Source organism: Zootoca vivipara, chromosome Z2 (genome assembly GCF_965207765.1).
Source record: "Zootoca vivipara chromosome Z2, rZooViv2.hap1.1, whole genome shotgun sequence".
NCBI classification, from domain to species: Eukaryota; Metazoa; Chordata; class Lepidosauria; order Squamata; family Lacertidae; genus Zootoca; species Zootoca vivipara.
The window spans coordinates 41,915,715-41,930,029 of NC_142585.1; the positions used below are offsets into that span (position 1 = coordinate 41,915,715).

General features: G+C 47.4%; 1 protein-coding gene across 1 annotated transcript in view; it reads left to right on the forward strand.

Moving 5' to 3' along the window:
• NIBAN2 (niban apoptosis regulator 2) overlaps window positions 1-14,315 on the forward strand; it is a 95,523-nt gene that overhangs the window by 24,714 nt on the left and 56,494 nt on the right. Inside the window, exon 2 of the mRNA XM_060270145.2 lies at window positions 13,179-13,309. Within this exon, the coding sequence (XP_060126128.1) occupies window positions 13,179-13,309 (131 nt within the window). The remainder of the gene's footprint in view (window positions 1-13,178; window positions 13,310-14,315) is intronic.

Here is a 14,315-nt window from a genome sequence, read left to right on the forward strand (position 1 = left end):
CCCACCCCAGCTTCAAGTGCCCCTGTGGAATACTCTGTGTGTCTGTAACTAATCCATAGTTGTCCATCCATGGTGAGAGATTAAGCATATGGGCGATTCAGACTTGGAGGTGTGAGCTTCTGCTGACATTTAAGAGATGCAGAAGGAATGCTAAGGAGCAGAGGGTGACGTAGCAAAGTGGGGAAGCATGTGCTTTGTGTATGAACCCCCAGTGTCTGCGGCTGACCAGGAGCTGATGGCTACCACTTGCAAAGCTTAGTGGTAGGGTTTCAGCTCAGTGGAATAGCATCTCCCTTTGCATGCAAAAGGTCCCAGGTTCAAGAAGCAGTGGTATACCCATGTTGAACTAGGCGAGAAACCTGCCTGAATTCTTGGAAGGCCGCTACCAGTCAGTGTAGACAATATTGAGCTAGATGGGCCAATGGTCTGACTCTGTATATAAGGCAGTTTCATGTGTTCCTAAGTGTATATGTATCCTTTGACATGGGGGAAGGGATGTTGCTCAACACAGTGGTGGAGCATTTGCTCTGCATGCAGAAGATCCCGGGTTCAATTGCTGGTATCTGCAGGTCGGGCAGGGAGAGAAATCCTGGTGCTGAGCTAGCTGGACCAATGATTTGACTTGGTGCAGGAGGAAAAAAGGAAATAGCTTAGGGCAACATTTCTCAAATGTGGGTCTCTAGCTTGTTGTTGGACTGCAACTACCATCACCCCTGACCATTGGTTCTACAGCTAGGAATGATGGGAGTTGTAGTCCAGCAACAGATGGAGATCCAAATACTGTCCTGTGGACTAAGGAGGGAAGGGGAAGGGCCATGGCTCATCTGTTTTGCATGCAGAGGGTCCCAGGTTCAATCCCTGGCATCTGGAGGTAGAGCTGGAGAAAACCCATACCCGTAACCCCAGAGAGCTATTGCCAGTCAGAGTCGACAGTACTGAGCTAGATGGGCTAATGGGTCTGACTCTGTATAAAGCAGCTTCCTATCTGCCCAACTTCACATCCCTCATGCTGATATCTGTCCAGAACCCAATATGCTTGTACATGGGAGCAGGTAATTGCCCGAACTGCCTGTTGTGAGAATTACCAGGTGGCAGCGGCTTGTTTTTGCCTTTGGGCACTTCTCTCTACCTTTTTCTAGGAAAGGAAGGAGAGAAGTTCATGTGCCTTAAGGGAAGAGAAGGAGGAACTCTTCTTGTTTTGCCTGAAGGCCTTAATGATCTCTATATGTGGGTGGTGATGGGTTGCCTTAGTATCGACAGCCCTGGTGTCAACTGGTAAGACCGGAGACACTTGCTCATCAAATTCTCTTTCCTTCACCTGCCTGGCCTCTCCTTTGTAGGAACAGAGGAAGCTACCCTCTACTGAGTCAGACCATGTAGCTCAGTGCAGTGCACACTCCAAGCCTTTCCTGGAGATGCTAGGGATTGAACCTGGGACCTTCTGCATGCAAAGCAGGTGCTCTGCCACTGAATTATAAGCCTTATAAGAAGCTGCCTTATATGCCTGATCCACATTGCTCAGTATTGTCTACACTGGCTGGCAGGTATCTTTTCCAGGTCTTTCCAGAGATGTTGAGGATCACACCTGGGACCTGCGTGGAAAGCAGATCCTCCTTAGTCCCTGGGATATTTCACTCTCCACGCCCCACACCCCCTGCACACACAATTTGTAGTACCCCTGCTATTCTGTCTTTTTTTCTTGCTAACTACCTGTGTAGGTTTTGGGCCCCCCACCCAATTATATGGCCAAATGTTTACTCCAAGCAGCCAAGTGCCGGTTGCCTGAAAGCCCAGTTGCCCTTCAAGACATAGAAAAGGCAGTATCAAAGTTGCACAAGCAGAAAACAGGGTAATTCCCCCCCCTCCCCTCCAGTGTGTTACGACTGGGTTGTAGGCCTTCAATGATTGCAAAACCACCCATTTTTGCTTCTGTAGCAAATGACTGCAGCTTGGCAGTCTGTTGTAATGCTGAACTCTTCTCCCATTTATTGAGCCTAAGTCATCTTGCTGTTCCTGTTCCCACTGCTGTTTTGATGGCCTTTATTTCATTTAATTTCATTATTTACTTACTGCATTTATATCCCACCTCTTTCTTCAAAATACTCAAGGTAGCGTACATGATTCTCCCCCTCCTCATTTAATCCCCACAACAACCCTGTGAAGTAGGTTAGGCTGAGTGGCAGTGACGGGTCCAAGGTCACCCCATGAGCTTCATAGCTGAGTGAAGATTTGAACCCTGGTCTCCTTGGTCCTGGGACGCAGGTGGCGCTGTGGTCTAAACCACTGAGCGTTAGGCTTGCCAATCAGGAGGTTGACGGTTCAAATCCCTGCGATGGGGTGAGCTCCTATTGCTCGGTCCCAGCTCCTGCCAACCTAGCAGTTCGAAAGCACGTCAAATGCAGGTGGACAAATAGGTACCGCTCCAGCAGGAAGGTAAACGGTGTTTCCATGCACTGCTCTGGTGTCAGTGTTCTGCTGCGCCAGAAGCGGCTTAGTCATGCTGGCCACATGACCTGGAAAAACTGTCTGCCGACAAACGCCGGCTGCCTCGGCCAGTAAAGCGAGATGAGCGCCACAACCCCAGAGTCGTTCACGACGGGACCTAACTGTCAGGGGTCCCTTTACCTTTACCCTCCTTGGTCCTAGTCTGACACTAACCACTCTCTGTTTTGCATTTATAGGTTGCGCAGTTTCAATAAGCTCTCTTGGGAGCCTGAAGTTCTCCATTACAGTAGGTTGTATCCAGCATTAGAACTTTTAGAGTCTGCTTGTTTCTTCTAAAGAGCTTCAGTCACCTGTTTTTAAAAACCTTGTTTTGTGAACAGCCTTGGATATAAATGGTGGAAAGTTAGCATTTTAAAGGAATAATAATAAAAAATCTCACCACCACCAGGAACCCCCAGTGCCCATACCTGTAAACCTCAGCTGCTGGAAGGATGCACTCATCCTAGAAACTGTGGTGGGGTGACGACTGGGTCACCTTTTTAATATGTCTCAAGGAAATTTCCATAAAACCTAAACATAGTTGTTGTTATTTTTTTATTTTAAAAAAGCCCCCAAACCAACTGAAGACCTGTTTAAAATTAATGCAACATAAGCACCTTCTTCAGTTTTACATTAGATACATTGAGGTCCTTCAGACTGGGCGGGGTGTGTGTGTGTGTGTGTGTGTGTGTGTGTGTGTGTGTGTGAGAGAGAGAGAGAGAGAGAGAGAGAGAGAGAGAGAGAGAGAGAGAGAGAGGTTGTGCAACAGGGTGTGTTGTGTGTGTTCTATTCTGCAGCAAGTAATTAAGGAAATAATACTGCATTAGTGCTGGATTGATACTGGACCATCCACACATCATTCTGCTTTGTCAGATGTTCTGTGACGCTTCCTCATTATTGCCACATTATTGCTGTCTGGAGGGACACTTGTGCTGCAGCGCCTGTAACGTTATTGATTGCAGGGTTTTGGCAGGAAGCTACAGGACTTGCTGTGATGGGAAATGAAACCTCCCCCAACCCTTTCCAAGTGTAAACAGCATTGAAAGCAGGATCGTGTATAACTACTCCGATACCCTCATGAGCACAAAACGTCCTGAATACGCAATAAAAAGGATGCCTGGAGAGACCTGTTGGTTTTCCTGCCAAGCGTCCATGGGAAGGAAACCTACTCCACTTTCAATCTGGGGTCAGCTGTAGTCTGAGGCTTCATCTACCATTCATGCATCTAACTCTTTAAGTCCCAAGGTCTTCCTGCTACTGGATCATCTGACTGTAGCCGTTTTGCAGCTATTTAAAGAACACGTTCATTTTCACATGATTTCTTGAGAGAGAGGGAAGGGGGAATAGGAGCTATTTTTTTTCTTTCCCTTAGTTGGCTGCAGTCCCTCTCCTCCAAACCTGCTTGTCTGGTTATTAGACTTGGCATCTGTGTGTGTGTGTGTGTCTCTGTGTGTTGAAAGTTTGGAGGCCCAAATGTGGAAAATCAGCCAAGGAGAGGTCTGTGGGGTTTGTAATCATATCTTGTCTAAAGAAGAACCTAGGAACAGTGGCGGAGCAAGCCGATCGGGCACCTGGGGCGGTGCGCACGCCCTGCGCCCAGGAGTGGGGCCAGTCACTCGCGGGGGCGAGGCCACCCAGGGCAGGACGCTCCACGGTGCCTCTGAGGAGTCTGCCTGCCTCCTCCCACTCAGCCACCCTACAGCTGAGGGGGAGGTGGTGGGCAGGCGTGCTGCAAGCCCTGCTGTGAGTGCCGCCTTGCATTTTGTCACCCCCATCAGTGGTGACACCCGGGGCGACCCGCCCCCATCGCACCCCTTCCTCCTCTCCTGCCCAGGAAGCTCCTGCATAGGCTACCAGGTGCATCCATCTAAGTACTGCAATGTGTATGCTAACAGGCAGAGAGTTTGCAGGGTTTCAGACACTGGACATTTCTGGACCCCACCTAGAGATGCTGGGGATTGAACTTGGCTCCTCCTTCATGGAAAGCAGACACTCTGTTACTAAGCTACAGCACTTCCCCCAAATCAGCCAAGTTACAGGATACTCAGAGTGCCCTTTGCACTAAGTAGTGGGGATGTTGCTTATCTTTTTTCCTAGGTGGACACAAAAGTGTGGATATGCTATAAAGCCTATATTTCATTTGGTGACTGTGCGCATGTTGAAACCCCACCACCAGCACCAGCACCAAACCTCTCATTTTCTGCCACAAGAGAGAATGTGCAAATGAGACTGAACAGAATCCGAAAGAGCATATTGCAGTCTTGCAAATAAGTACACACAATGTTCTAGTCCTGAGTTTTATTGTACTTTTGCCTTTCCCAACCTGAAAGCTATCTGCAACCCTTGCCTCCTTCTGTGGAAAACTGTTGTGCTGGGCGTGGAATGCTCAGACGGCATTCCCCCTGGGAGAGGATTGTATGCCCGCATACAGTTGTTTTGTGCTGCTCTTTTGCATAACCAGCCGTGGAGGTGGATCAAGGCTTTCTTCTGGGCTTTTCAAATACTCTGCGTGGCTTGCAGTTTTGGGCTATGAATCACACACTACTTTCAGTAGAAAACACAGCCTCCCCCCCCCCCTGCTGCCTCGCCACCCTGTGAGGTCAGTTGGGAAAGAAGCTCTGTGACTAAGCCAGCAAGACTGGGATTCCCACAAAGCAGAACTGAAGGTTGCCAGGCTTCCTTGTTTGAGATGACTTCATGTGGAGTCAGATCTTTTCCCTTGGCAGTTATGATGACCCACCCACCATGGTACAGATCCCCAACCCCTGCTTCCCATTCTCATCCTTCTCAAGGCAGCCCTTAGTCTGAGCTTCTAGTTGCTGTTGTACTACATGAGAACAGCAGAGAAGCCTGGCTGCTGGATCAGGCCCAAAGCGCGCCTCATCTAGCTTCCTGTTCTCACAGTGGCCAGCCAGGTGCCTCTGGGAAGCCCAAAAGCAGGACCTGAGCAAAAGAGTGCATTCTCCCCACTTGTGATTTGCAGCAACTGGTACTGTCTCTGATCCTAGACTGATTGATTAATTAATGGTAATAATAATCCTTTAATTTCTTAGTAGGTCACTACAAAAAGAGTCTGTAAGTGATTTCCAGAGCACCAAGTGCCAAAAGGCATAGCATACAAATGGAAGGAATGCATTGCAATGAAAACCATTCCAATGACCCATAAGGAAACCCGGCAAAAAAACAGCAGCAGAAATCTGGGGTTGTATCTAGCTAATTCCTACTCAGATTAGACCCATAGAAATTAATGGGCCTAAATCAGCCATGCCGATTTATTTTAGTGGATACAACCCATTTTATCATAATCTTTCAGATGCCTTGGAGAAGAGATTGATCTTTACTTGGTGCTGAATGGAGGCTGATGATGATGGCATCGTGTGGAACGTAGTGGCTTGTCCTGCCACTATCCTGGAGGATCCTGCTATTCAGCACTGAATCGGCGCAAACAGATTTTGTGCAGGTTGATGTTTGCGCTGATTTAGCGCTAAAGAGCAAGTTTTTCCTGGGTAAAACACTGGGACAAGCAGACAATCACTCAGACCCATGCCTGGAAAGCCTAGGACAAGCTGAGAACCAAGGTGCACGTTTTCCAGGCACGGGGCAAAAGGGAATGTGGATAAGCCCTCCCTTGGGAGAGAATTTCACAAGCAGTGAGCCATAACTGAAAAGGTCCTGCTGGTGGACTCAAAGCCACTGCCAGCTTTATCCTCCCTGCATTTGTTTAAACCCATTTTAAAGCCATTTAAGGTGGTGGCTATCACTGCCCTCTTGCAGCAGTGAATTCAGTGCCGGACATATGTACAGTATAAGCTAAACAAACTATAGCTTAGGGCTCCACTCTCTTGGGGCCCCAAATTTTTTTTAAAGAAAAAACCAAAACACCTGGATGTACATTTACAGAATATAAGATAAAAAACAAATAAAATAAAACATACATACAGTTAGAGCTTAATAACTATTCCGGTATTAATATACTTCTTCTTAATTATACTTCAGTTCAACAATTACTTTGATGAAAAAACATATTTTGTTTTGTGCAAATGGCTTTTGATGCCTATTAGGTCCATAAGTTACCATATAGCATATATTCAACACAAAAAACCATGGCAATTTGTTGTTGACAAAGGACAGCTGGACATACGAAGGGCCCCATTACCTTCAGTAGCTTAGGGCCTCATCAAATCTAAATTGGGCCCTGAGTGAATTCCATAGTTCAATTAACCACTGTGTAAAGAAGTACTTCTTTTCCCTTTCCTGAGTGACCATTCTAGATTCTTGTATGATCAGAGAGGGATAACGTCTTCCCGCCCCCTGCCACTTCCTCCATGTTAGGCATCATTTATTCATCTCTGTCAAATCCTAAGTAACTTCCCTCCCTGTAACCTTTCCTCATCAGAGGAGTTGCTCCAGCCTGCTAATCATTTTCTTTTGTCAAGTTTTCTGGCTTTTCAATGTGTGTGTGTTTTTTAATTTACATTCAATGAAAGCATTGAAAAACTGGCTCTTTGTTCATGCCAAAGAAGGTGGAAAAGCAGGGCCATCTTAAGTATATTTGGTGCCCTGGCGCCGTGGTGCGACGGATCCCTCCGGCACCCCCGCCCCATTTCCCAGCGCGGCGGGCGGGCGGAGCTGCGCCAGTGGGCGCAGCGCACAGCGCGGCTGCCGAGGCGCAGCTCCGCGGCGGGTGGGCGGGCGCAACTCCGCAGCGGGTGGGCGCAGCTGCGCAGTGCCCCCCTGACGGGCAGGCACCCTGTGCCACCCAGCCTAGCCGTAGGGCCGGCCCTGTGGAAAAGCACAACTTCTCTCTCTTCCTGCCTTTGGATGCTTCAGGACTTCTCTCTTTCTAGTTGTCCTGATACCTAACAATGTAAGTGCCCTGCTCAATCAGGCTACTCGCCCATCTATTCCAGTGTGTGTGTGTGTGTGCGCGCACACACACACACACAGCGCTTTATTGTGGTCTATAGACCCAAAGTGCACAATACAGCAATGGTATATATTGACAGTTATTGAGGTGTAAGAGCAGCCTTGCCAGTCAACAAAGGAACTTCTGCCTGTACCTACTCCAGTATTCCAGTATCCTGTTTTCACAGTGACCAATCAGATGCCTGTATGAAACCTGCACGCAGGACCTGAGCACAACAGCCCTCTCCCCTTTCGTGATTCACAGCAACTAGCATTCAGAGGCGCACAGCCTCCCAACAGCAGAGGGGGGAACATAGTAATCTTGGGTAGTAGCCATTTATTGTCACTTTAAGACTCTTGTGTTTGTCTGTGCTGTGCACCACAACAGTCTAAAACTCTTGACCTGCTGATGTACTGCACACACACCACCACTGGGGGTGTTTTAAGAGGAAGCTTTATAACATCAGAGCCCTGCTGGGTGAGGCCAGTGGCCTATCTAGTCCAGCATCCTGTTCTCATAGTGGCCGCTCAGATGCCTGAGGGAAACCTGCCAGAAGGGTCACTGCACCAGAGCTCTCTCCCCTCCTGTGGTTTGCAGCAACTGGTACCCAGAAGCATTGCTGCCTCTGACTGGGGAGGCAGAACATAGCCATCATGGCTTGTAGCCGTTGAGAGCCTTTATCTTCCGTGAATTTTTCCGTGAATTCTTCCTTAAAGCCATTAAAGTTGGTGGTTGCCACTGCCTCCTGCAAGGGCAAGTTCTGTACTGTTCAATTCAGCACTGAATTTAGTGCACCCAAACACACACACACACACACACACACACACACACACACACACATTTTCTTTTTCCATCTGTTTTTTATTGAAAGCAAAGAGCCATTTCTGCATTTTCATCATGAAACTACTGTGGTTTTTCTATGAACAATAACCGCAGGCAGATGTAGAGGTCAAGTGTGCTTGGTTAAACTCTTGCCAGTGCATCCTTTAATAAACAAACAAATCCAGTATTTTCTACAGTATTCCTGGGTGTTGAACTTCTTTTTTCTCCTGTGTTTCTATCTTTTTTAATATCAGGGTTTTCATATTGCAATAAATGTTTCATTTTTTCCCCTCCAAATTGGGATGAAAATGAAAACCTTAGGCATGGATGTCTTTTATACCAGGTATGGGGAACCTCTGGACTTCCTGATGTTGCTGAACTACAACTCCCATGAGCCCTGGCCATTGGCTGTGCTTGCTGGGGCCGATGGGAGTTGTAGTTCAGCATCATCTGGAGGGCCAGAGTTTCCATGCGTTGAGGGTTTTTCTTTTTCAAAAACAATCTAGTGGTGTACAAATTTAAATAAATAAATGTGTGCTAGATTGTGCCATCTCTCTCTCTCTCTCCACAATTCTCAACAAAGTACATTTTGTCAGGGTTTGTCAGTATGTTCGAGCTAATAATAATTATAACTAATTACTTAATTAACTAATTGGCTTATTCATTTAAATAAAATAGTCTGATAACAGGAGCTGAAGAGCATCATGAAGGAGGACTGCTCTGTTGATCAGGGCAAGGCAGATGGATGCTCATTGTGTTAATATCTGGTCTGGCCAGTCCCAGGGAGCTTGTGGCTGTTTGTTATGACATTTGGGACCTTTTAGTTTACCGTAGAGAAAAGGTGACTAAAGGGTGGGGACATGATAAGAGGTGCATAAACTAATGCAGGGGGTGGAGAAGGTAGTTGAGGGGGAGAATCTTTTTCTCTCTCATGAGAGGGAACCAGAACTCATGGCTGTCTGGTGGAGCTGAACAGACAAAAGAAAGAATTACATATGGCACTTGGTAGAACTGTAGAACTTGTTCCCATGAAATGTGGGGACGGGCACCAAACAGCCTCAGTCCAGTATACCTGAAGAAGCGTCTCCACCCCCATCGTTCAGTCCGGACACTGAGGTCTAGCACCAAGGGCCTTCTGGTAGTTCCCTCACTGTGAGAAGTGAGGTTACAGAGAACCAGGCAGAGTACCTTCTGGGTAGTAGCGCCTGCCCTATGGAACGCCCTCCCTTCAGATGTCAAGGAAATTAACAACTATCTGATGTTTGGAAGACATTAGGGAAGTTTTTAATGACTGAGGTTTTAATTATTTTTAATCTTTTGTCGGAAGCCGCCCAGAGTGGCGGGGGAAACCCAGCCAGATGGACAGGATATATATATATATATATATAGAGAGAGAGAGAGAGAGAGAGAGAGAGAGAGAGAGAGAGAGAGAGAGAGAGAGAATTAATTATATAACTTCTTGGATGGCTTTAAAAGAGCCATTTTAAAATTCATGGGCTGTCAATGGCAGCTAGCCATGAAGCCTACAGTCTCATTCCATTGTAAAAGGTAAAGGGACCCCTGACCATTAGGTCCAGTCGCAGACGACTTTGGGGTTGTGGTGCTCATCTCGCTTTACTGGCCGAGGGAGCCGGCATACAGCTTCTGGGTCATGGGGCCAGCATGACTAAGCAGCTTCTGGCGAACCAGAGCAGCGCATGGAAACGCCGCTTACCTTCCCGCCGGAGCGGTACCTATTTATCTACTTGCACTTTGATGTGCTTTCGAATTGCTAGGTTGGCAGGAGTTGGGACCGAGCAACAGGAGCTCACCCTGTCGCTTGGATTCGAACCGCTGACCTTCTGATCGGCAAGCTCTAAGCTCTGTAGGTTAGACCACAGCGCCACCCGTGTCCCTCCCTAATGATTATTTAGCTGCTCCTAAATATCAGTAGATGCTTTGCATTGCCGGTTTCAGTTCAACCCAGCAATGCAAAGGGATCCCCGCCAGCTTCCTGCAAGCACCAAGCAGCTACCCCCGCCCCCTTTTTTAACCTGCCTCAAACCGGGCATCATATATGATGTCAGGTGTAGCGCAGGTGGGTGTTGTCCTGGTTCTCCTCCTTGGAACTGTACTTGTTGCCATGCCTGGAAGTTCTGAGAGATTTATTGGTAAGAGTCACTAAAACATCCCATTCTGGGTCTGCAGGTTATGGGCAGGTGAAGTCCCAGCTGACTATGGTTAGGGTTAGGCTTAGGTTCTTAACTCCCTGCCTTTGTTGTGAGGTGTTTTTAACTTTCATGGATGAGGTCCAATAACACTAAAAGGAAGAGTTTCATCCACCATTAAAAAAAATATGTGTTTTTTAAAATACATAAATACATATGAACTCTGCTGCCCTGCCCCAAAGTCACAAGGTGTTCAGGCCTCCTTCAACTGCACTCTGCATGATCCGTAGGAAAAGTTGGCCAACACAGGGCTGGACATCTTTTCACCGTGACGTAAGAACTTTGTTTACTGAGGCGTAAGGCAGTCTCTTGTTTTGACTCATCTCATAGGGAAGTTGCGTTTGTGTATATATAATTTTTTTTCTAAAAACAAAGCCCTGTTGTCTCTTACTGCTCCCAATTGGCTATTGGTATTAAAAGTTCCCTGGTGGAGAGAATCAAAGAGTTGGAAGGGACTCTCAGAGGCCATCTAGTCCATCTCCCTGCTCTGTGCAGGATCCAACTACAGCTGGGGTGGGGAATCCTTTTCAGCTCAAGGGCCACATTGCTTTCTGGGAAATCGTCCGGTGGTCACATGCCAGCGGTGGGTAAGGCCAGAAGCCATAGCTGCCAAGTCTCCTGTTTTTCACGGGAAACCCCCATATTTTGTTACCGTTTCCCGCTGTTATCCAAAATTGATTATATCCCGTAAATATCCCATAAAGCTCCTGCCGGCGGCCATTTCCCGGCTCCCGGCTGTCTGCGCATGTCTGGACATGTGCAGAAGCTATTTCTGGTACCCAGACATGCAGACATGGGCAGCCCGGCACCGGAAGTCACTTCTACGCATGTCTGGACATGCGTAGAAGCGACTTCCGGTGCCGGGCTGCCGCGTAGAAGCGACTTCCGGTGCTGCGCCGCCGCTGATCCCGGATTTTTCAATTCGGGAGTTGGAGGGTATGCCAGAAGCAAAAGTGTGTGGAGCAGCTAATGTAAGTGAATTCCTTTCTGCAGCAGGCTAGTTTCTACACACACACACACACACACACACACACACACACACACACACACGTCCCTCTCTGTTTTCCATCCAGATACCGTAAGCAAGAGACATTGTCTGGGTTCAACATTCCAGCCAGGCAAAGAACATTCTGGGTGTAAAGCATGGCTAGGGAGAGGAGGGATGGCCTGGAGAAAATCCAGAAGGTCAAAGAGAAAGGCTTGGAGGTTCTCCCAGAGGCAGATCTACTATGAAACTAATGAAGCTTCCGCTTCAGGGCCCCTAATCCTGGAGGGGCCCCAGAAGCACATTGCTTAAACATTTTGGGTCTAGTAGACAAAATTTGAGTTGCATGACTCAAATTGTTTGATTTTTTTTGAGGTATATATTTCAACAATCCCAAAGTTTGAGAGTCGGTAGCACAGACGTTGTAAACAACCCCATTGAAGAAGATAACAGTGGTTACCCAAACCTCCTTGCTGGTTGCAAAGGGGGCCCCATAACAGTTCAAGCTGTAGGACTGCCACTGGATTCTCCCACCCTGGAAGCACAGGATCCCTGAAGTAGGACATCCCTGACAAAAGAAGTGCAGTGCCCCAGGCACGTTCCCCTTTTCACTATGACATGTTGAAAGGTGTAACATTTGTTGTTTAGTCATTTAGTCGTGTCTGACTCTTCGTGACCCCATGGACCATAGCAGGCCAGGCACTCCTGTCTTGCACTGCCTTCCTGCAGTTTGGTCAAACTCATGTTGGTAGCTTCGAGAACACTGTCCAACCATCTCGTCCTCTGTCATCCCCTTCTACTAGTGCCCTCAGTCTTTCCCAACATCAGGGTCTTTTCCAGGGAGTCTTCTCTTCTCATGAGGTGGCCAAAGTATTGGAGCCTCAGCTTCACAATCTGTCCTTCCAGTGAGCACTCAGGGCTGATTTCCTTCAGAATGGATAGGTTTGATCTTCTTGCAGTCCATGGGACTCTCAAGAGTCTCCTCCAGCACCATAATTCAAAAGCATCAATTCTTCGGCGATCAGCCTTCTTTATGGTCCAGCTCTCACTTCCATACATCACTACTGGGAAAACGATTGCTTTAACTATACAGACCTTCGTAGGCAAGGTGATGTCTCTGCTTTTTAAGATGCTGTCTAGGTTTGTCATTGCTTTTCTCCCAAGAAGCAGGCGTCTTTTAATTTCGTGACTGCTGTCACCATCTGCAGTGATCAAGGAGCCCAAGAAAGTAAAATCTCTCACTGCCTCCATTTCTACCCCTTCTATTTGCCAGGAGGTGATGGGACCAGTGGCCATGATCTTGGTTTGTTTGTTTTTATGTTGAGCTTCAGACCATATTTTGCACTCTCCTCTTTCACCCTCATTAAAAGGTTCTTTAATTCCTCCTCACTTTCTGCCATCAAGGTTGTGTCATCTGCATACCTGAGGTTGTTGATATTTCTTCTGGCAATCTTAATTAAGGTGTAACATACTCTATGCTAGGTTGGAGCATTTGAGATAGATATGACAGCAAGCAGCAGAAGAGAATCCACTGCAGGGTTGGGGGTACCTTTTGCCCTCTTGATGCATCTGCGCTCTAATTTCCATTGTCTACGCTCATTGGGACTGATGAGAGTTGTAGCAACATCATCAGGACACTATTTGGGCTACATAGCCAATACTTCTGTTTTGTCCCACTTCCTGCCTAGAACCAGAACATCTCCCCACAACCCGCAAAAGAGTTGATCTTTGGTATTTCTGGTGTTATAACTGTATGTGTTTCTTTAACTTCCAGAAAAGACTGGTAAGGTCCTGGCCGAGTTTTGCCAGTTCTATGAGGAACAGTATGGTGTCTCCCTCTTCAACAGTGTCCGGTATGAAATTGAAGGCAGTGGTGGACCCCAGGCTCAGCTACTGCGCCGCAAGGTAAGTGGACTGAAATATTTGAGGGCAGGGATTGACCACCAACAGTGTTGGTGCTCAAAAAGACAGTCGGGTGCATGTAGATGCATCTGTTTTTTTTGCCATCAACGTTGAAGTCCTTATGATAATGGACAACTTGAACCAGCAGTGAGGCAGCTACTTAAAAAGCAAATACCATGTTATGTTTTTGTGCTTTTATACCGTAAACCACTCATCATCCTCGGATGAAGGGGGCATAGAAATTTAATAAAGTGAGAATAATAGCTCCGTTCTATTCTGTACTTGTCAGGTGGCATCTGAAATACTATTATTTAGTTCTGGATGCTGCATTCTAAGGAGGTCACCAGAGTAGGGTGAGCAGGATGGTGAGGAGCCTGAGAAACCAAGTGCTGCAAGGAAAGCTTAATATGTTTGGCCTAGAGAAGATCAGATTAGCAGAGACGTGAGAGCTGTTTCCAAATACCAGAAGAGCAGAAGATGGAGCAAGGCTTGTGTTCCGCTGCCCCAGCAGACAGGACTTTAATTAAAGGGGGGCAGTTGCAGAGAAACAAGCCTTGGCCATACATTAGCTGAAATGTCCTAACTTTGGAAGTGGAAGCTTCTTGAAACATAAACTACAGTAGAGATGGCGAACCTGTGGCTCTTCAGTTGATGATAGGCTGCAGCTTCCATTGGCCTCAGCCAGCAAGGATGATTGGAGTTCCCCATCTCTAGCATAGGGTTGTTGTTGTTGTTTAGTCGTTTAGTCGTGTCCGACTCTTCGTGACCCCATGGACCAGAGCACGCCAGGCACTCCTGTCTTCCACTGCCTCCCGCAGTTTGGTCAGACTCATGTTCGTAGCTTCCAGAACACTGTCCAACCATCTCGTCCTCTGTCGTCCCCTTCTCCTAGTGCCCTCAATCTTTCCCAACATCAGGGTCTTTTCCAGGGAGTCTTCTCTTCTCATGAGGTGGCCAAAGTATTGGAGCCTCAGCTTCACGATCTGTCCTTCCAGTGAGCACTCAGGGC